A 22449-nucleotide genomic window follows, 5' to 3' on the forward strand; every position below is an offset into this window, starting at 1 on the left:
TGTAACTTAAAAGAGGTATACTTGTTATTCCATTTAAAATTTGAAATGATTAGTATATTCAACTTAACTTATTTAACATTAACATTCTTGCTTATCCCATAACTCCCAACAACACCCAACAATACTCAACAATGGTCCTACATTTAGCTCATGGTAGAGAACTTCTTAGCAAGTTCATGAATTAGTATCTTGAACTCAAAATCATGGTTATAACATTTGCATGCACATCCTAAAAGCTGTTATATTGGCTATTTGACAAATTACTTTCACAATATATTATTCCATTCATTTTGTTAAAAAAAAATGGCTGCAAATTTGGCAGCTTATAAATAACAAGAACTTTGAATCAGACTGCTGCAGCTTTAAGAGTGAGGAAGTCTGAAACTTTGTTGGTGTAGAAATCTGGTTGTATGTTGTTGTCAGGGCTTTGAAGCATTTGAAGGTTGGTAACACCTGAAAATGAGGGTTTTTGAGTAATAAATCCAAGCATTCTTGTTTATTTGATGGATGACTTGAATTCAAGAAAAGCCGAACTTGATATACCTGATAGAACAAGGAGAGTTTTACAGCCACCATTTTGTCCAAACAGGATATCGGTATCCAATCGATCTCCGACCATGCATATTTGTGACTTGAGAATCCCAAACCTATAGGATAAAGTTATTGAGGCATGTCATAGGATTTTGGTTATATACATAATATGTAGAAACTTAAAAGGACTGTGAGACAATAAGCTAGAACAAATATGAAGTATTTTGGTTATATCGAGAAAATACAATGCATGTTTTTCGCGGAACTCACTTGTTTGATAGGTAGTCCATCATAAAAGTTGACGGCTTTCCTACGACAAGAGGCTCTTTTTGAGTTGATCCACGGATTGCACCGACCATGGAACCACCACCTGAAGTTGTAAGATTAGGTTACAAAGTTTGAACACTACGACATAACTTTTAGAGGTTGTCAAGAAAGAAGAAACAAGAAAATAAAAAGGTATGATTTGAGAACTAATTTGAGAACATAATCAGATTGAACTTTTTATCATGTGAGTGACAAGAAAATATCAAAGTTAGGTTATCTGTTCAAGCAAAATGCATCACAACGGATTCAAAAGAGAAAAGTCCTATTTATCATCATCAACACAAAAAGCGGAACCCTGAAGAACCATAACTTTTTTGTTCATAGGGAATGAAACATCCTCCATAACGCCAGTTTGAACCAAAGAAAAAAATTAAATTGAAGAAGGAAAAACATTACACAAAGCTGAAAAAGGAGGATAGAGGTTAACCTGCCCATTCTTGAGCATCTGTGAGGTGAGTTACAGCATCACGATTTGTTGCAATAAAAAGACAACCGGGATTTTCACGTATGCAAAGTGTTCCATACCTATCGTTCGGAAAGGAATACAGACACCCATATTAAGGTAAAGAATTGCCTGTAATTCATAAATTTGTGCATACTTTGAATACACTGAAAATAAAAAGAAAATCTTAAGAATAACTGAACTTACTGAACTTTGTAGTAGTTGAAATAACGATCAAAACCAACCACAACAGCTCCAACCTAAAAATGGGGATAATAGAAGACAAATATAGTCAATACGATGGAAGAAGTTAATTCTTTTCTTTAATCTTATACTCCAAGGAAAAGAGAAGAAATTCAAAGCTAAACAATAGGTTATAATGGAGTAAACATACATTCTCGTCATGCTCCATATAGAAACCAGGTTTCAACTCTATCTTTTTGTCACCATCTGCCTGAAAAACTTAAAAATCTATAGAGCATGAACAAATCTTTGTATGGATATGATATATACGGATGATAAATTTTAGACTTGCTATGTTTTTCCTTTTAGGAATTGTCAATTGCTAACATTGTGAAAGTTTATACAGTGGAATATAACGCTTGGGCATAAATGGGAAAACAAACTATAATGTCAATCATCCATCCTGAGATTTTGATCATACATTGAACTCATATGGTCTTATTGCCAAATATATTCTAATAATGTGCAACCAGAAACCATAGTAGACCTGAAGATGTGTCAAGAAGATAACAAATGAACAATCTAGGGGTGAACTGTGTCTATCATCATTTGCTGAGATTTACCAATCTCTAATCCTGAAATATATTAGAATTTGCTGTATACAATTACCAGACTCGCGAAGGTTGCTGAAAAGGAACACGGGAATTTTGAAAGGAGAATGGACGTACTTCCTGATAACTAAATGGTGAGTTATAATATGATATTTGACCATGAAATCTCTATTGTCGGAAAAATCAATTTCATAGTGAATAGCCACAAAACTCTAATATATTTAGTGCAGGTTCTTTGTAATAAACATACCGGACCACCTAGGTACTGAAAACCAGCAAGCTCTAGTTCCTTTAAGATTCCATCCTCACCAATCACATATACCTGAAATTTTAACCAGAAGTTTTAGATAATTTCACCATTTGAATGAAATGAAATGTTATTTACAAGGAAAGAGCATACAGAGTGTATACAAGAAAGGCATTAACATAGAAGATAGAGTTGGGTTCTTGTTCATAATTAGTCTCAAGGACACACAAAACATGTTATTTTTTAAAATAGTCAAATCATGTGCAAGTTATTATTGGGTGGGACACTATAGAATAAGAGGTACACTGTCTGCCTTGATACATGCTAGTCTATTTTAACTTGACATGTTCCAAACAAACCAAATAAATCAAACTCTAAAACCATGTTAGATACAAAACAAATATATTATTTAGGTTCGATTCAACTAAAAAAGCTTACGCGGATAGAATGAGAAACCCAAGCTTATACATTGATATCTATATTTTTCAAATTAACTAATGTGGGACTATTAGTTACTCTAATTTGCCATAATAGCAACAACATGCACATAAACAAAAATGGCGAAATGTCCATGAACAATTGAGGATGTTCAATGGACAAGCCAGAAAACAAACCTTCTTATCTTTAGGGAAGTCAATTGACTTCAGATAGGCTGCTGCTGCAAAAGATGATGCAAAAATCTCTTCCTAAAAAAGGGAAAACCATTAGTGAATGTGAGAATTTCAAGAGAAATCATAAAAAAAAATAAATATGTTATTTCTTATTTCAAATTCAGCTAACCTCATTGACATTCAAACCCAAGGTCTCAAATTTCTTCCCATACTGCTTCCTAGACTTGGTAGAATTATTTGTCACAAAAACCAATCTTTTCCCCTGAAATTATTCCTCTCTTTCATCACTCCAATCCACAAAAATTCATTAATGAAAAACCCTACTTTGGAGCGAAGCATATCAAGGGTTTGTGGCACGCCATCAATCAAGCTATCCCCTTTCCATATGACGCCTGAAAAGCAAAACCTAAATAAGAATGCATCACAAAATCAACAAAATCAACAAAAAAAGAAAAAGATGAAACCATCGCAATCAAAGATGAAGGTCTCGACGGAGTCGATGAGCTCGTCAGGTTTCTGGAGCTTCTGCGCCGATGCGCGGACCGGGGAGAACGAAGCCATTCTCGAATTGCGGAGCCTCACAGGTGGGAATAGAGAGGAGGGAGAGGAGAAGAGAGTGCGATTTGGGAGGGAGACGAAGGAGAGAGCAGCGACCCTGCTCACAAGCATCATCTTAAAGGTTGCCTTGCCGCTTTTTTTTTATTTTTTCCTCTCTTTGGTTGTTGGCCGTTGGTATTGAACAGAGTAAGAGAGAGTCTTGTTTGATTGGGAGTGAATGGATATGAAGGGTGTGTTAGAGTGTGTGGTGTTCCTGGGCTTCAAATTCAGGTGATTGTTGTATGTGGAGCAATTTTAATTTGTGCATTTTTGAAGGGTTTTAATGTAATACTCCTTCCGCTCTTATTTACTTGTTCCCTTTTAGAAGAATAGTTTTTTTTTTCTCCAAATTTTACCTTTTATTTTTTTGTCAAAATATTAAAATGATCCCTCGTATTTTTTGTTTTCTGCCCTTTTAGTTCCTCTAGTATAAAATCCGTCTTTTTGGTTCTCGTATTTTTCACATTTTTTGTCTTTTTTGTCCCTCTAATTGACGGATCTCCTACTTTTCGTCCTTCCAGTTGATGAATTAGAGAGATCAAAAAGGATGAAAATGTGTAAATACGAGGACCAAAAAGGCGGATTTTACAACTAAAGGACGAAAATGTGCAAATACAAGTACCAAAATGACGGATTTTATAATAGAGGGACTAAAAAGCGGAAAACAAAAAATAGAGGGACCATTTTGATATTTATACATTTATTTTTAATATACTATTATGTTTTTCAATTTGTCAATCTTGAGAGAGAATAGAAGATATCTTGATGAGTTTTAAATGAGGTAATTTTTTCAACATTGATATAATTTTTTATAAATTTCAGACGATAACTAATTTTAATTGATTTTTTTAATAGGTTTGAATCTGTTAAAATAGATAAGTAAAAAAAGGACGTAATATTTAATTGCGGGGTAAATGGTAAATGTGTCTCAAGTGTGAAAATTTTATTGGATGATTTCCAGGAGGTGATAGATACTCTTCTAATAATAATGATAATGCTAAGAGGAGTAATGTCATGGTACATAAGGGGTTGATTAATCTCAAAGTACTCTTTATGTTCATTTAGAGTGTTATCTCTTCTATGCTTATGAGTATAAGTGTCATATCTGCTGCATGTTAACTAACCTCTCTCATCAATAATGACTTTGTAATACGGGCATTGTAATGGTAAATTTCTTCTGGAAATACAAAATTATGCCAAGTACACAAAATGATGCACCAGTTGGACTATAGTTCAAGCTACTAACACAAACCATGCAAACCTGACTGCTGAGGTTAAAAAAGGTAATTTAATCAAACAAGTACTACATGGCAAAGCTAAAACGCACATCAAAAACATTTTTATATATATATATATATATATATATATAATAGGACAAACCACAATTCTGATAGGAAACATTAATTATAATTAGCTAATAAAAATCACTAACCAAATGGGAACAAACAAATTTAGGAATTTATAGCACAGACATAACAAAGACTGTTTTCTTGAATTTACAAAAATACACAGCAGGTGGATGCTGAGGGAATAATCAATCATATTCACAGCTAAGATTTTTGGTACAAGGAAAAAAAAAATTTGCCTCATAAATACAAGCTTCTGCTTTTCAGAGCAGGAACAGTTATAAGAAGCAAGCCATCATGCCTCCATCCATACATCTATTAATGCCTTTGTTCAGAAAAAAGAGGGCAAGACCTTCATCAACACACACCTCATCTCATAGCACTAGTGCAGTTTAAATGGATGGTAGTTGTGCTGTCCAAGGGCGTGCCGTGCTGAAGATGAGTCCCATGCGAGATGATCGATAGTGCCACACAGTTGACATGGGCAGGACCCGTTCTAGATAATCATAGGAAATTTATGCTTGGGAAGAGCATGGCAGCATGGGGTTCACAAGCTAAGCTGCTCATAAGAAATCAAGAGCATGATTAGTCCTCATCCCTTTCTACATTTGCACAAGGCAATAACTGATTCAGCAAACCATGCAATAAATAAATAAATTGAGAACAAAATACAAGGAGATTAATATTGGGTCAAAAGAATGAAACTTGTGTGTACCTTACAGGACTTAACATAAAATGTTTAATTTTTTAAGATTGTATAATTTGTATGTGCTTCATGCAGCATTACCACAAGTGAAGGCAGTATGTAAAGCAATGATAAACACAACATAAATCTAAGTTAAGCAGTGTGATGATGAAGACCAATTGGAAATGCCTGAAAATGCTCCATTGAAGGAAATGAGTAGTTCAAGAAAGAAGCAAGAACATGATTATTTGGAGTCTCTTGTGATGGTATTCTTGTCTAGTTCCCACAGAAGCAAAGCACTAGCTATAAGGTAGCATGAAACCTCTCAGTCATAATAGAAAATCATGTCCCCGAAAAGACATCATGTAGCCTAGATAAAATTATATGTCATCAACGCAGCAACAACAAATTTGATACTAATGCAAACACTTAACTTTTTAACAGAAGTTGAGATTGCACAAAGACTAACAGTCTTTAATTTTAGCACAAAAATAATACCATTGAAGAAAGTAACATATAGTCCTCAGAATAGTACCTTAGTAAATAGCGAATTTTCCCAGGGGAGGAATAACCTGCATCCGCGTAAATGGCATCCAGCTCAATCTGATTCATGAGACCTCCATCTAAGGTTCTCATGTATACAATAAGATCACCGTAAGTACAGAAATTTCAGCAGATCTTTTCATCCTCATCTCTGACAGTCTCAATGGTAGTATTCAAAGCTTCTCTTCTTTTAGCTTGAATTTGGCGCACATATTCAGCCATTATAATATGAAATTTTGGAGGAGGTCTACTTGAAGATGATACATTAAGACCAGCCTTCTTTAAAGCTTGAGATACATGTTTCTGAGCCTTCTGAAAGTGATTAAGGCAGAGAGAGGGGACAGCAGCTCTAAGCACAGGTTTCCCGCAAATAATTTGCCCACTTTGCGCACTGTTGAAATCCAAAATAATTATTTGACATGAAAAAAGATCCTCACAAATCGGTAAATAATAACTTCAGATGCAGTATTAACTTTTCGTCAAAACATGATATAACACAAGAAATTATAACATTAATGCCAAATAAAAATTTACAATTTTAGCTACTAATGTTTTCACAAATTCCAAGTTCATCAACATTCTATTCTTCATGTTCATAATACTTCTTCCACCCAAAAGGCATGCTTTTAATAATATATGATCTCTGATATAAACCAATGTTCACTAAAGAATTTGATGATTTATAACAAATGTTTTCCTAAATAAAGAGAAAAAAAGAAAATATGTTGGTTGTTTGGCAGAGATAACCCAAAGAATGATTAGTTAAGAGCATCTTATTAATAATAATGATAAAGAAAAAAATCATTCATACATTTGCTCACCATATTGATTTAACAAGTATCATGCTTAATTTGACCAACTAATTTAGTAAAGCACTTCACCAATAACGGGCCCCTTAATCTACCCAGAAGAGATTCGAACCCATTAAAAACAAAACAGCATAGTCTGGTTATCATCCATACTAAAGTCCATCGAGGCCTCAAATGCCCCCTTAAAATTACTAGTAATGTTCGATTTCTTCCAGCAAAATACTATTTGAGAATTGGCTTGGTCCTAATCCAGTCATGGCAAAAAAACACAAGCACATCCATTTTCCAAGTTAGGAATGATAAAAAGACTACCACAGTTAGGCGAGCACGTGATAATCACCGACCTAAATCAAACAAGATGTAAACAAGGTGACGTACAAAAAGCTTAATATATTTTAAGAAAATGCCAATCGTAATTAAGGCATGAATGTAATTGCGTGACTAGGAAAATCATGGAGCTGCTTGCATGATTGTGGGATTGACACCAAAAATAAATAGTATTTGGCAACTAAGAAGACCAAAATATACAATGTGAGCAAGAAGAGTATAAAAAATCCTAAACTTGCATTAGAAAAAACTGAGAAAAATCAAATATAGACTGGAAGTAGTGGAGTATCCAGAACAAGTGGAGGTAAAAGCCCTCTACATATGGCCAGCAAATAAATCTTAAATGGCTTTATTTTGAGTAGCATTTACACCATGGGTAAGAGCCAGTCAAAAATAATAAAATTATAAAACAGGATATTTTGGTGAGAATTTACCCATACAAAATTTGCAACAAGAACACGAATAATGTTGTAGTCGTTTGCTTCAAAAGGCAACAATAGCATTTTAGGCCTATAATTTCTCTTGAGAACAAGGGGTCAGCAATGAAAATTTAATAAATGACCAAAACACCAATTCAAAGGCCCTGAATCTGAATATCTCCATACCAAATAAGATAAAGAACATACTCCACTCCAAAAAAATCACATATTGAAATCAGCATAAATTTCTTTACCTACAGAGGGCAATGAACCCTAATTTTGATTTTATTTATTTAATTTATTAATAACTTCTTTACCTTTTTTTTTCATGCATGAAAACCTCAGTAAAGATTCCATAAATCAATTAACACCAAAAAAGGAACTCATCAAAAGGTAAGCACAAAACATCAGAGAATCCAAAACCCAAACAACTAAAAGAAAATCTCTAAAACCCAAATAAAAACCCCAATCTTAAGTCAAGATAAACCACCCACAAAATCAAAGAAAAGAAAAAAGAAAAAAAAATTCAAATTTTTCTAAAAATAAAAATCCAGCAGATCAATTACCTCTTAATCACATAACTACAAGCCTTGTAAAGCGTCTGCTTCCCATCCAACAATATGTGGGAGTGGCAAAACCTCGTCAACGGCATCGCACAAGCCTTACACCCAGAAACCCCACATCTCTCCCTCTCCCCCTTCTTCCCCCCATCCCCAGCCCCAAACCCCTAGCCCCGGCGCACCAACCCCACCCTTCGCCCTCTCGTCACTCCCCTCCACCGCGCCCCCCTCATTTCCACCACTCTCCCTATCCTCCCCTACAAACGGACTCTTCCCAAAGTCCCAGTAATAATGCCGATGTCTCACCTTCACCTCCTCCAACAACGCCCAATACTGATCCTTGTAATACTTTGCCAGCCGCTTCAACCTCCTAGATCGCCGCCGAAGAACCTCCTCCCGGGAGAGAAACACCGCGGTCCTGAGCCCCTCGTCCTCGTCCCCGTCCCCACAGTCCATCAGATCGACGGCACCAGGATCAGGAGCCAAAGCAGGGTTGTGGCTAGCGTCGAGGCTTTCAAGGAGCTCCGCCGAGGGGTCGCGCTTCATCGACCTCGCCGGCGCCGGGTGGTGCTTGCTCGCGGTGGCGGAGCCCATCGAAGGAGAAAACGGAAAACGAAAAAAGATGAACTTTAGAACAAGGGGATGAATATATACAGCTCAGCGCGGGTTGGAAACAGGGGAACCTTCCGATGCGTGTATTTTCGACACGAATCACGAGGCAAATCCAAAGGATGATATTCAATTAAGAGCGTGTTTGCTGTTCCATCTCATACAGGGAATCCATCAGTGGGCCCAGCGTTGGAGTTGGTGATGTTTTTGATTTTTGAACGGAGGCCGTGTCGGGTGCTTGCGCTCAAAGAAAATTGTTTGAGTTCTGGTCAGGATCCGGTGTGAAGGTCTTAACAGCGTTTGGTTTTGTATTGCTGTGGGACCATGATGCTCGATGACGTGTCGAATTTCCTATGGGTTGATGCGGTGAAAAACTGTTGGGTGAGGGTGAGGATTTGGTAGGGGATGGTTGCCATAAATAGCGGGATTTTTGGAGATTAATGGGGTTGTTTTTGGAATATTAGATAAGAAAATGGCGGGAATTAAATGTAGAAAGACCAAGCTTTGACTTTGCAACAAATACCTTTAATTAGAGCGTTTCATTAAATATAATTTTTATTTTTTTAATGTTGATTTTTGTAAAAAAAAAAAAATTTTACTAAAAAGACTACCACATCCATTAATTACGATATCTTAATGATCTCCTTAAAAATGCATCATATATAATTTAAAAAAATATAATTTTGGTCCAAACACAATAAACTAATATCTGAGTCTGGAACATGATATAAATAGTGCTACTACAGTATTTCAACAGAGGGATTTGACATTGCGTTTTGGCCATCACTGATTTATAAAATTTTTGTATGATTATTATATATTTTGTTTTCGCCTATTTTCATTAGTTATAATTTCCTTTTTTCCCCTATTTTAAACAATTTTAAAATTATTTATAAAGTTTAAAATATAGGAAAATAATGTGAGCGTAAATTGTTATTTAACATTATATTATGGATATTTTTCTGATAAATATGTAATTTTATATAAATTTCGTCAAAAATAAAATAAAAATAAAATTGGGAGAAATGACCCATGGGTCCAATTTTAATTTTTTTCAGCTAATTTTCATCCAAATAGAAAATGATTGGACTGAACAATGTCATTTTCTAGGCACCATTAATTTAACTTTTTGGAATGATCTTGTCCATTTGCACAATTAGACATGCTTGATAAAGATTGGAAATATTTAAAGCCAACCATACATATAATGACACCGTTATTTATTATTATTATTTTTTTAATATATCTATTTAAAGAACTTTATCATAAAATACATATATTTTTTTTCTAGTACTCATAATAACATGTAATATTCTTTAATTTCCCTAAAAAAATATTTCAAAATTATCAACAGTTTGTTTGTGTTATTAAATTCAGTTAATCAAACTAATTTATTTTAAAATCAAATATTGAATATGATTATTAATAAGAATTTATTATAATAATTATGTAAACAATTATTGACTAGTGAGACAGAAAATAAATAATACCAAAACAAAATCATCTATCTAATCAGGTCAACCAAACTGAAAGCCTAAAAAATCATTTTTAGTACCCAAAAATTAAAATGTAAAAAAGTTTACAAATTTTCTTGCTGACAATATCATAATAAACAACAAAAATCATTAAAAATAAAATACAAATATCATAATCAATTTTTTAGAAATTTAAAATAAATATTTTTAAAAAATGCCAATGGCCCTTTGCCTATTAACATTGGTCCTTTGTATGCCCCTGATTTCATTTAAATCCTTCCGTTATTTTTTAACATCAAGAAACATTTATTATTTTTTTTCCAAATTCACTTCTTGAAATTTAATATGAGAGAGAAATGTGAAGATATAAATTAAAAGTACTTTTGGAAAGATAACTAATTTTTTTATTAAATTATGTGAAATAACCAACTTTTTTGGTATGTGAGGGAGTAAATGAGATGTGTTTATTGTTTATTTGTAAAAAAATATTTTATTACAAAACTAATAAAACCTCACCATGACAAAAATGCACATTATTGATATAGTTTATTTTAAATATTTTGTAATTGATAAAAGGCCATTTTGTCACTTGAACATAAAAAAGGAGTTTTTTTGTATAAAAAAAAATTCTCTATAATTAAAAATTGTGAGTTCATGGAGACAATGACACAGGAAGGAATTGTTTTATTTAAAGAAATAATAAAAAAGTTGAGCATCTCTCTTTATTATAATAATAATTATAAAAAGGTATGACACCTAATATTGGCCTTGTTTGGGTTGGCTTCTCAAAAAAGCACTTTTTTTAAGTTTAATAGAAGTCTTACGGAAAAAGTCTTTCAGGAGTAGTTAAGACTTTTTTTATATTTTAGTATTAGATACTGTAAAGCGGTGTCAGAAATAAGTTTAAAAAGCAGCTTTTTCGGTCGCTCATCACTAGCTTCCGAAAAAACTGCTTTTTTCAAATTTTTACAAACTGCTAGAAAGTCCATACAAACAATTTTTGAACCCGTAAGTCTTAACTTATAAAAAAAGACTTTCGGGCTTTTCCAAAAGCTCATCCAAACAAGCCCATTGTCAATCATTCCAGAAGCCAGACCATAAACACCTATTTATTTATTTATAAAATATAAGCAGGTTTTACTTGCATATCCCTATAAAATAGATAATTACTAAGAAATCTTTTACTTGTCTACGCCTACAAAATGTATTATTATTTATTTATCTCACGGAAAATGATATTTATTTACATAGTACTGTAACACAAATTAACTAAAAATTTTTATTGAAAATATTATTTTTTACTCTCTTGCCTTTTTCACTATTAAAAAATTTAAAAAATTGAAAATGAATCAAATAAATTAAATAAAACATTTTGCTGAGGTATATAAGCAAATATTAAGGGTATATTAGCATTTGGTAATTTATAAGGAATTTTTTTCTAATTATTAATATACCTCTATAAAAATATTAAGGGGCATGCAAGCAATTTTTTCTAATTATTAATATACCTCTATAAAAATTGATTTTACATATACACCCTTATGAATTATTATTATTTTTGTAAAGCACTCCTGAAACCATAAGAAAAGGCCAAAAGAGCTCTTAATTAGAGAAAAATAATTTTTTCCATATTGTGGAGATACAATAATGAATATGGTTTTCATAATTGTGTACAAGCAATTACTTATTGTTTTTAAAGGTATAAAAACAAATTTCTAGTATTATTCAGACCATTTCATAAAAAGAAATTACCGCCCCTACAACAAGAGAGTGGTATTTCATTTTTTTTCTTAGATTGAAGGTCAAAGATTTAACTCCCAATATTATGATTGAACGTTTATGCCTTGTTCACATTTATTTTTTTTAAAATCTATTTAATTTAAGAAACTTAATTTTTCTGATGTTATATTAGTATAATAATAAGTATGGTTTTCATAATACTGAACAAACACCATCTTTATAATAGAATGATGATAATTCTCTTCCATCCTTGACTAATAAGAGAAGGATCATAAAGGTATACAAGCGAATTTCTCTAATATATAAATATATATTATATAAATAAATAAAGAAAGAAAAGAATGAAAAAGGTCAAATCAGTGAAGGAGGAACAATGAGAATCACACTAGTGTTATGCTTTGTTGTTCAATTCCTGTTTGCTAAAAGTGCTCAAAACCAAAAGAAAAAAGCAAAACATCACTTTCCCAATTGCCTTTTTCTTTCCTCTTTTGCAGCTTTGGCATGACTTGGACAATGCTGGGATGTTTCATGGGAAGTTGCAAGCTCAAGGATTTTTTATTCCTAGTTTTTCATCTTTGAATGGTACTTATTTTAGTTGTTTGTACATTGCTTGATTTGTCCTTTAAAAACAGTTTTAAATGGTTCTCTTGATTTGATATAAAATTAATAAAGTAATTTAAGTTATTATTAGAATTTGTGTTTAATTATTTACAATTGCAAACTCATGATTATTTGTTTAAAGCTTAGAGTGATATTGATTTTATTTTAAAGATTTGTTGAGGTGTTTTTGGTAATTTTACTATATGGTGGTGTGTAATGTAAATAAAAAAAAAACAAATTAAGATATTTTAAAAGATAAATAAATAACATAAAAATATAGGAATACATTCTAAGGAAATTGATAAATATAATTTTATTATTGAAAACAAAAGAAAAAGAAGATTATATATATCAATGGCAGTTAATGTTGTCATGGATCAATGTCCGAGCTACTAGTTTCATCAATCCATGAAAGATTGACATGCCCGCCTTTGAATTTGCAAACCAAATACTAATATAAAGTTAAATGCAGATCAAACACATTAAATAAGTACGCTACAACTCAAGAACTTAAGTTAATAGGATGAAAAAATTTATACTTATATATTTCAATCAATATTTTAAAATTAACCAATGTGAGGCTATTCGTTATTCTAATAAGCACTTATTTAATCATGAGGTTTGTATTTTGAGATAGGCAATTTTTTACTAACAAAAATACGGTTAACATAAATAAAACATACTTGCTTTAATTTATACTTGCTTTACATCTAGCATTGCATCAAAGCTTGTAAGACCTGAATCCTGCAATGCACTAACTAATATCACCAAATGCTGAATGTTTTTGTTATCAACATCTGTATGCATTTTACTGCCAATCATATGAGGTTCAGCATCATAGGTATTATAGGATCATGCTCTTGAGTTAAAAGCATGGTGTTCATTGTATTCAATACCATAAGGTAGACATGGCCACGGTTCAGGAACCGCCGGTTACGGTTCAAGGAAACCTTGAACCGGAACCGAACCTCCTAGGCAAGGTTCTTGGCGGTTCGGTTCCGGTTCGGTTTCGGTTCGGCTTACGGCGGTTTTGGTTCAACGGTTTCGGTTTGAAGGTTCATACGGTTGGTTCGGTTTTTTTTTTAAACTAAATAATTCAATAATTCAAATTAATTAACACAAAAATACAATAATTAATTTAATACTAATATAAGATAGTAGGTTAAGTTAGTAGGTATCACGGATATCTCAAAAGTTTCAATGTTTTATTTATTTTTGTTGTTATTATTTTTTTAATGTTCATGTATGTTATTTGTTTTTTCTTTTAGGAATTGTTTTTTTATTTTTTTATTTTTTTCCTTTTTTTCTTTTTGATTTCTAGTATACTTATATAAGTTGCATAGTTTACAAATTGAAAATCTTGGGAGTTTTATCTATATATTGGAATATCTATCATATATATATATATATCTTTAAATGATCAACAAAATCGAGCAAATTGATATATATACACATATATATTCATGTTTATTTTATTTTTATTTATTTATATATTTTTTAATGATTCAAATGTTTTTACATGAGAGCATTTTACTCAAGTATATTTTTCATTTATATAAAATAAATATAATTTAATATGAAACTACGTTAATTTTTGTAAGTTTTCAAAAGCGAAGATATATAAAAGTCTAGTCTTTGTTTTTTTATATTAAATTATAAAAAAATAATATGGAAATCTACTAAAAGAATTGAATATTTAAGTACTTCTCGTTAATTAAATTATTTTTAATAAATCCATATTTAATTTGTAACTAATAATTTGTGGCATAATCAATTAATTATAACTTATCCTCTTGCATGAGTAACAAAAGTTTCGCATAGCGCGATGACATATAAGTTGGACGAATGTCACAAATCGGACCTAATCGGCTAATCAAGTATTCGAATCGGACCCTAATCAATAATCAATTTGGTTAATATCTTTAATTAATTATTTAAAAATATCTTTAAACATGCAATTACTTAATTAATTACTAATTAATGATATTAACAAAAATAAAAAAACCTAATCATAAATGACATTATTTATATAGTATGACATTATTCATATTATATTTATATAATATAATATGAACTTTTTGTTTTGAACCTTTGGTTGAACAGTATGTGGAACTGCCGGTTGAACCGCATATGGAACCGCCGGTTGAACCGCCGGTTTCACGGTTTTTAAATTTTTGAAAGCCGGAACCCGAACCTTATATGAAGGTTCCGGTTCGGCTTTTAGGGACGATTCTGGTTTTTTGGTTCCGGTTCCGGTTTTTGGCGGTTCGGTTCCACGGTTTCGGTTCAAAATGGCCACGTCTACCATAAGGTTGGCGCTTATTATGCTACCATTCCCCATCAACACAAAATTTGTCCTGATGAATCCTGGGAGTATATCTATAAATAACCTGGAAAACAGTAAGACAAGTTGTATATGGGCCATCCCAAAAGACCAAACCAAATACACCCAAACTTAGGAATAGGATATGTGAGTGGTGTATTTTCTACCCGTTGGATCTTCTTCCAACGGATTTATTTTTTTTACCATTGATCATATGAATGGGACTTTATGCTCGTTGGATTGCTTTACTTATTAAATTCACCATGAGAAACTCTAGTCTCACCACGAAATAGTTTCTTCTTCTATGATTTCTTTTTTTACTTCTCACAATTCCTAATCACTTCATCATGTTCTTTCTCTTTTTAACATCACGCCCGTTTTCCTTTCGATCAAAAGAAAAAAAAAAAACTTGAACTTCGTGGTGGCACTTGCAAACATTTCGTCATGGAGCATGCTATGAGAAGAGTTTCTTTTCTGGCCATGGATTAGTGTATCCTAGCACTTGAGTGAAACCATTCTCTCTATAAGACAGGGGCCAATTCAATGTTAGGATAATGTCATTGCACGCCTAATCCCAAAATAAATTATTCTAATTTTCGCTACAATTTTATTTAAAATTTTATTGATTTATTTGCAAACTAATAGAGATTTATTTCCAACAAAGACAACCTTCTACATGGGGCATTTGTATATAGTCATACCACCTTGCAAAGTAACCAGTTGCCATCTTGAGACTACAATCAATCCTATAAAACTAGACATTTTGTTTTTACTTCATCTACCCAACCAATGCTATCAATAAAAAGACACCACTTTCCTAATGTTTCTCAAAAAACAATAACATGAATATCACCCCAAAAACAGTTTCACTTCTTAAGTATCAAGCATCATAAATGTATCATGAATAGAGATTTACATATGTCATGAAATATAATAATGATATTTTATTCTATTTTATGAAACAAAAACATCAAAACAATACCTAGCTATGTTGCCTTCTTGAATTTGAATCATTAGAAACAATACCGACAGAGCAAGAACCAATAAGCACCTGATCGAACAAGGATTAAGAAGGAAAACAAGACAGAGTATAGTTCAGTTAGTTTGTTTACAACATTTTTTTAGTTAAAATAGATTATCATGTATCAAACAGGTGTATTAGAGTAATTAAGAGTCCCACATTAATTAATTTGAAAAATATGCATTTGAACAAATAAGCTTGAGTTTGTCATCATATCTACTTAGGCATTTTTGATTGAATTAGGCCCAAATAATAATTTTGGTTTGCATTAAACAAGATTAATTGTATGTGCTTTATTAGTACTTGTTAGTGCAACCGCACTATTTATTGGCATGATTTGACACCTAGACCAAGTGACGTGGCAACTAAGGTGACAAAGCATAATTGATGATGTGGCAAGCATTGTGACTTGGCAAGGAGACTTGGAATGCAAGGCAAACATCTTGAAGATTTTGGTGGAGCTATTTTTAGTAAGTCTATAACATGGAGGCAAATATCTTGAAGATCATGGTGAAACTATCTTAAAGATCTTGGTGGAGTTATTTTTGGCAATGCATTACAAGATCATATCAAGACCATGCTTAGAGAGATATGATTGAATACTAAATATTGTGGAGCTTAATTAAAGAAAGATCTATTCAAGGTGTGAATGAAGACTAATTGAAGATATGATTTGAAGAATCATTGAAGTCTATTGAAGGCAAGATTTGAGGACCAAACTTGGGTGAACTGAAGATCAAGTTTGGAGAATCTTTGAAGACCAAACTTGGAAGATTGAAAACTAAGTTTGGCAAGTTTCATGGAAGACGCACAAGGACGTGCGCCCCTTGCGAGGGGACTGCGTGATGAGGAACTGAGGAGGTAAGCTAGTTGCCGGCAGTCGGGATCGGGAGATTTGGCTGCATCGACTCGGACTAAGCATGACCGGGAGGTTGATGGGTTTTGAGGTTGTCAGCAACGTAACCAGAACTCAGTCAAGTCAGCAGTCAGGGCCATGTTGCAACTTATGCTACAACAGGAGTTGCAACAGCTAATTTCGGAAGGTTTTTAAATTAGTAACCACGGAGATTCTAAAAGAGGTATGTGCTATATTTGGGACGTTGAGACGTCTATATAAGCTACCTTGCTCGTAGATTGTGAGTGTGACTCTTGAGTGACTCTTGGAGGAGAGTGTGTGAGTACCATACAATCTATAGAGGGTAGTGATCTTTATTGTTGAGAGTGTGAGTGACAAGTGTTTGTACTCATTTATTTTTTACCTCTTTTAGTGAATTGTTTATCTCCGAGCTTGGCCCCCCAGACGTATGCGAGTGGACGCCGAACTGGGTTACCAACATTGTGTGTCTCCTTGTGTTTGTTTGTGTGCTCTTTCTTTATTGGTTTGTGTGAGACTTCTATGAGTGCTTAAGTGTTACCTAATACCCACAAACCACATTGGAGGAACTAACAATACTGTTTCGATTATTAGTGTATATTAAGGTGTATATGTGACTATGTTGTTGTTGTTATTATCTTACGAGCTCAACAATTAGGCTTGTGAATCGCTCATTTAACTTAATGTACTAATTAAGCCGAGCTTTTAACAAGCTGATTCTTTGATCTTTTAACGAACGCATTAGTTCACTTAAGAGACTCGTTTATAATATTATTTATAATTTTATTTGCAACAATCATTAATATAATCATTTATAGTGTCATGAGCGAGCTTATTTACCAGATTGTTAACAATATTACAAAAAAAAAATTATAGATAGTTACATCACAATGTTTATTTTGTTATTATTGTAATTATTTGTTAACTTATTTAATGAATACTTTTAACAAGCTTGAACTCAAGGTTTAATGATTTCATAAACAAGCTTAAATGATTCTTTTACTAAAATGATCCTCAATCTCAAATTGAGTTGAGTAGCACTTAATAATGATTTATTAAATATGCTTTAAATGATACTTGTACTAAATAAAAAAATTAAAAATAAAAAAATAATCCAGCCTTAATCAAGTTAACGAGCCAAGTCTAAACTTCGAATTTTTATAACAAGTTGAGCTCGAGGATGAAGCTCGAAATAAGCTCGGTTAGAGTTCGAGCTCGAGTTATAATAATAACGAGCCAAGCTTGAGTCTAACTAGTGAAGCTCGAAGAAAGCTTGGCTCGAGCTCGAGCTCGATTAAAATAGTAACGAGCCAAGCTCGGCTCATTTTCAAAGTTCAAATATTTTTATAATAATAACAATTTTTTTAAATCGCAAAATAAACAGGCCCTTATTAATGAATTTGGTTAATGATATAAGTCAATTTTTATCTAAGGATTTAATCATTATTAAAATATTTACCCGTTATATTAAACACTGAAAAAGGAAAGAAACTAATGAGACAATGATGTAAACTCCAAACGACTAAGATCACATCAAGAGATCCGACGGTGGAAATACAGTATACAATTAGCTTAATTAGATTTTATCTCATGATTAATGCATTTATGGAATTTTTTTATATATAAAATCAGCTTAAAAAAATATTTTCAAAATAATCAGGCCCTTATAAATAGCCCATGAGCCCGGCCCTTTTTTCTTCAAGCCCTCGTCCTCTAATCTCATGATATCTCCAACCAACTATTTCAAGTGATTTACTTCATTCTTTTATTTAAGAATAAAAAATCATAATAACTTATTTTCATGATAGGATCTTAGAAAAAGCATCAATCTATCAAAAGAAAAAAGGAAATTGGTGTTATATATTGTCCAATAAATCAAATTGAAGAAACAGAGATCATACTACAAACGGCACCAATTTTGATCAACTCATTCTTGGGATAAATAATAATCCTAAATCTAACTTTCAGTGTTCAACAAGGGTGGCACAATGAATACCAGAAAAGGCAAGATTCACAATTCCTCTGCATCTCTCATGTTTATTCTAGTAACATTTCAGATGACAATCCTAGTGGTTTATGACCCCTTGGTTTGTTTTTCTAAATTTTTTTTGTGTGTATTTTGCTTAAAAGATCACTTGAGCATACAAGTGGTACCCTGAGTCAACACCATATTATTTTATATATTTAATTATTTATTAAATTATTATTTCACAATGTGAATAAGCCGTCGCATATACACATTTTTTATTATTATACCTCAACCATGTATTGGGATGGGAGTCAAACCCTCAACTTCTCGTATGAAAATCAAATGTCTTTCCGCTCAGCTGTTGCAGCGATTCTCTAATGTGTTAGTATCAGCTTGTCATTCTTGCCAGTATCAACATGCATGGCCGAATTGATAGAGATTAAAAGTCAAGCATAAAAGGATTTGGAGAAGGAACAAGAAAGTTGGAAGAGAAAACATTGAATGGTCTAGGAAGTATATTTATAGGTATAATCCTCAAATTTTGGTTTCCTAGTGTTGTCTAATGATTTTTATCCTTACCATATGAATTGTAACTGATGACCTTGCTTAATACTAACTGATGCAAGAAGAAAAATTCTTGACATTTTTTCACTCTTTGGGTTGAGTATGACAATAAAGAGTACTAACATTATGCATAAGTTTTCCTTTCCTTTTTACTTAGGTTAGAATGGATTATTTCATCCCATTCCATTAACATATACATACATATACATATAATAATAATAATAATAATAAATAAATAAAATAGCCTGCACTTGAGAGTTGAGAATATAAAACATCCAAGTTTAATCCAATTATTATTTCCCCATTAGAAAGTTCACCATTTACAATTCATAGGGTAAGTACAACAATTGTTGAACAAACACTAGGAAACAGAAATCCTAGGATTGTGCCTGTAAACATACTTCCTAGCCCAAACCAAATAGTTGAAGAATGCAATGACACCAATCACTGACATCAACCAATAAAACTTATCAAGTTGACTCTCATTCAAAGTCTTCCCTTCCAACCATCCAGTCCCTTCTCTATCTCCATTTCTGCTAATTTTATTCACAACATTAACAAGAACACTCCCAAGCAAAGATGGCAACCCAATTGCACACCAAAATATAGCTGTTCCTATTGACTTCATTCCCCTTGAAACTTCACCATTGAAGAACTCCAACAATCCCACAAAGTTTGTGACATCATTGATCCCAAGTATGAAGAACTGCATACTTAGCCAAAACACTGACATTGGCTCTCCATGCTCTTCTGCATAATGTTTCCTTTTCATCTCTACCAGTGCCGCCACGCATGTTGATATTGGCATGAAAAGGAAGCCGATACCAATACGTTGAAGACTCGTGATACCACTTGTGTACCCAGTGATCTTCCGAGCAAAAGGCACAAAAAACTGGTCATAGACCACTAGGATGATCATCTGAAATGTTACTGGAATTAACATGAGGGATGCAGGGGCAATGTGAATCTTGCCTATTCTGGTGTTCATTGTACCACCTTGTTGTACACTAAAAGTTAGGAGTAGTGGGGTTGTTATGTATGCCACAATTGAGCTGATCAAAACTGGTATCATTCTAAGTATGATCTTTGTTTCTTCAACTTGATTGATTGAGCAATAAGACCAACCTCCAGCTTTCCCTTGATAGATTGATGACTTTTCTAAGAACCTATCATGAAGAACATGTTACTATGATTCTATATTTTTAAATAAAAGGATGTTGTCATTCACTTACTTAAAGTCTTTGGTTTGAGGGATCACTTCTTCTTGTGAAGTGTCTTCTTGTTTAACATCTTCCAAAGTTTCAGGAAAAGTGAGTTTTCTGTTCTTAAATGCAACAACAAAAACCTGAAGATTTTGCTCAAGTTAAAACAGCATCACATGATCAGATGAAATGTAACAGAATCAGAAATGGAAGCTACCTGAAGAACTCTTGTTAAAGGACTTCCCTGCGGTCTCTGGTTGCGATAATAAGGAAAACCGAAAGCTAACACTAACAATCCAAGCAGTACTAGAAGAGCACCTACAGCAAACCCAATATCCCAACCTTTGTTATCCTCAAGCCACACAATGAGAATCAAACCTGAGAATGCTCCAGAAGAGATGCCAAACGTGAACCAGTTGAAGAAACTAGACCATTGCCTTGATTCAATTGGATCATCAGTGTCGAACTGGTCTGCGCCTAGAGACGCTAAGGAAGCCCGAATGCAGCCTTCACCAAGTGCAATGGTATACAATGCTATATACAACAAGATCGAATTGAAACCATGAACACTTCTGCAATTACTAGATTGTGCATCAGGGTCACAAGTTGGTGGGTGCAACGAAGGGAAATGTGCTTGCAGTGCCAGTAATCCAAAACCCTGCATGAAAAAGATCAATGACTTCAGAGGTTTGTACTATCTAGTGATGTATATATGAAATAGAGTTTAGAGAATTACCAACAACTCAAAAGGACCAAAAATGAAAATGGTTGTGAGTCTAGAGATATATGAATCAGATAGAAAGGCCCCTAAAAGAGCAAATGCACAAGTGGCACCAATAAAATTGGTGACAATGGTTGAAGAGCTAGCAACTCCAGTGTGCATGGTGCCATGCAAGTATGTTACTAGTGTCAACATGTTTGGCACATAAGCCATGTTCAGCATCACCACCAAGACTGCAGAAACACAATTAAATTATCATACAGATGAATCAAAAAGCAAAAAAACAAATGAGAAGAAACAGAGAGGTTGCTTACAATAGATGAAACAAGCAGCTCTGACTCCTCCATGTTGCTTCTTGTTAATTGGATTGCCTTTCCAATCAACAAAGCCATGAACTGCCATTGTTGCCCAGTTTAAGTTTCTCTGCAGATGCACATCCATATATAACCACAAAATTCAGGAAAAGGAACCAATCAATCCCTAGAGCATAGATATTTTAAAGGCTAAATTTTGACCAAAAGAAGTGATACTTTAATTAAATTGGGACAAACCTATCACCACCTACTTCCTGAACACTGTTGTGACAAGCCAACTTCTGCTGTGCTGTTTTCTGCTTTTTATATGCCCTCTTGCAGGAAAAATTGCAAGATTGATTATTGTGTCCAAGGTTTCCAAATAAATATTGAAAGCCAACAGAGACTAGGGGAGTGAGGCAGTCTAAAAATTCATGAATTTGATATTCAAGCAAACAATAGCAGGAACCAAAGCTGTTAAAATTTGCTGCTAATGTCTCTGTCTGATAATAATATTCAGTAAGTCATATGCAGCCAATTGATATATAAATACAACCAACTTCTCTGTTGATGATGCAGATAGGACCCCAGCTACCTGTATCAAAACCACTGAAAGAATATAAAAATGCCCATGAGCTATGCATTGATTTGTTTTTGTTGGCATTGATGTTCCTGGTTTAGTATCTATAAACATGACCCTTATATTTACATCTAAACATATCAATCATTTCCACGCTTGCCGATAAATTTCAATCAAATGAACATGAGGAGCAAAATGTTTAGAACAATCATCATAATTAATGCCACCACTGAAGCTTCC

General features: G+C 33.1%; 3 protein-coding genes across 5 annotated transcripts; all 3 read right to left on the reverse strand.

Moving 5' to 3' along the window:
- Window positions 1–189: 189 nt before the first annotated feature.
- Window positions 190–3721, reverse strand: LOC120256776 (phosphoglycolate phosphatase 1A, chloroplastic-like). The gene is made up of 11 exons (XM_039264441.1): window positions 3417–3721; window positions 3277–3344; window positions 3122–3214; window positions 2956–3027; window positions 2345–2416; window positions 1695–1754; window positions 1508–1560; window positions 1286–1383; window positions 802–901; window positions 544–647; window positions 190–453 (listed from the first exon to the last, which is right to left on the reverse strand). Exons 1-11 carry the CDS (start codon window positions 3622–3624, stop codon window positions 347–349), a joined length of 1035 nt encoding a protein of 344 aa, XP_039120375.1. The 5' UTR covers window positions 3625–3721; the 3' UTR covers window positions 190–346.
- Window positions 3722–4987: 1266 nt separating this feature from the next.
- On the reverse strand, window positions 4988–8836 carry LOC120256777 (INO80 complex subunit D-like). The gene is made up of 4 exons (XM_039264442.1): window positions 8437–8836; window positions 8245–8405; window positions 6116–6514; window positions 4988–5454 (listed from the first exon to the last, which is right to left on the reverse strand). The coding sequence occupies exons 1-3, from the start codon at window positions 8830–8832 to the stop codon at window positions 6250–6252; spliced, it is 822 nt and encodes a 273-aa protein (XP_039120376.1). The 5' UTR covers window positions 8833–8836; the 3' UTR covers window positions 4988–5454; window positions 6116–6249.
- Window positions 8837–19693: 10857 nt separating this feature from the next.
- LOC120256779 (protein NRT1/ PTR FAMILY 4.3-like) lies at window positions 19694–22408 on the reverse strand. Of its 3 annotated transcripts, none has more exons than XM_039264446.1 (6): window positions 21902–22408; window positions 21651–21759; window positions 21352–21569; window positions 20833–21273; window positions 20646–20758; window positions 19694–20579 (listed from the first exon to the last, which is right to left on the reverse strand). In XM_039264446.1, exons 2-6 carry the CDS (start codon window positions 21736–21738, stop codon window positions 19775–19777), a joined length of 1665 nt encoding a protein of 554 aa, XP_039120380.1. In that variant the 5' UTR covers window positions 21739–21759; window positions 21902–22408; the 3' UTR covers window positions 19694–19774. The 3 variants fall into 3 exon arrangements, with proteins under 3 accessions (XP_039120380.1, XP_039120379.1, XP_039120378.1); XM_039264445.1 differs by having other exon boundaries at window positions 21888–22408; XM_039264444.1 differs by having other exon boundaries at window positions 21651–22408.
- Between the last annotated feature and the right edge of the window lie 41 nt (window positions 22409–22449).

This window comes from Dioscorea cayenensis, unplaced genomic scaffold (assembly GCF_009730915.1).
Source record: "Dioscorea cayenensis subsp. rotundata cultivar TDr96_F1 unplaced genomic scaffold, TDr96_F1_v2_PseudoChromosome.rev07_lg8_w22 25.fasta BLBR01001640.1, whole genome shotgun sequence".
NCBI classification, from domain to species: Eukaryota; Viridiplantae; Streptophyta; class Magnoliopsida; order Dioscoreales; family Dioscoreaceae; genus Dioscorea; species Dioscorea cayenensis.

What these genes read in the sequence shown, in the direction of transcription:
- LOC120256776 (XM_039264441.1), bottom strand. Translation starts at nt 3,624, where the DNA reads ATGATGCTTGTGAGCAGGGTCGCTGCTCTCTCCTTCGTCTCCCTCCCA. An exon ending in TTGATATGCTTCGCTCCAAA is followed by an intron (nt 3,215 to 3,276) that starts GTAGGGTTTTTC and finishes GAATAATTTCAG; the next exon opens with GGGAAAAGATTGGTTTTTGT. An exon ending in ATATGGAGCATGACGAGAAT is followed by an intron (nt 1,561 to 1,694) that starts GTATGTTTACTC and finishes CCCCATTTTTAG; the next exon opens with GTTGGAGCTGTTGTGGTTGG.
- LOC120256777 (XM_039264442.1), bottom strand. Translation starts at nt 8,832, where the DNA reads ATGGGCTCCGCCACCGCGAGCAAGCACCACCCGGCGCCGGCGAGGTCG. An exon ending in TGGAGGGGAGTGACGAGAGG is followed by an intron (nt 8,406 to 8,436) that starts GCGAAGGGTGGG and finishes CGCCGGGGCTAG; the next exon opens with GGGTTTGGGGCTGGGGATGG. An exon ending in TGTAGTTATGTGATTAAGAG is followed by an intron (nt 6,515 to 8,244) that starts GTAATTGATCTG and finishes GGATTTCAACAG; the next exon opens with TGCGCAAAGTGGGCAAATTA.
- LOC120256779 (XM_039264444.1), bottom strand. Translation starts at nt 21,777, where the DNA reads ATGGATGTGCATCTGCAGAGAAACTTAAACTGGGCAACAATGGCAGTT. An exon ending in TTGGTCCTTTTGAGTTGTTG is followed by an intron (nt 21,274 to 21,351) that starts GTAATTCTCTAA and finishes TTTTTCATGCAG; the next exon opens with GGTTTTGGATTACTGGCACT. An exon ending in CCTCAAACCAAAGACTTTAA is followed by an intron (nt 20,580 to 20,645) that starts GTAAGTGAATGA and finishes TCTTCATGATAG; the next exon opens with GTTCTTAGAAAAGTCATCAA.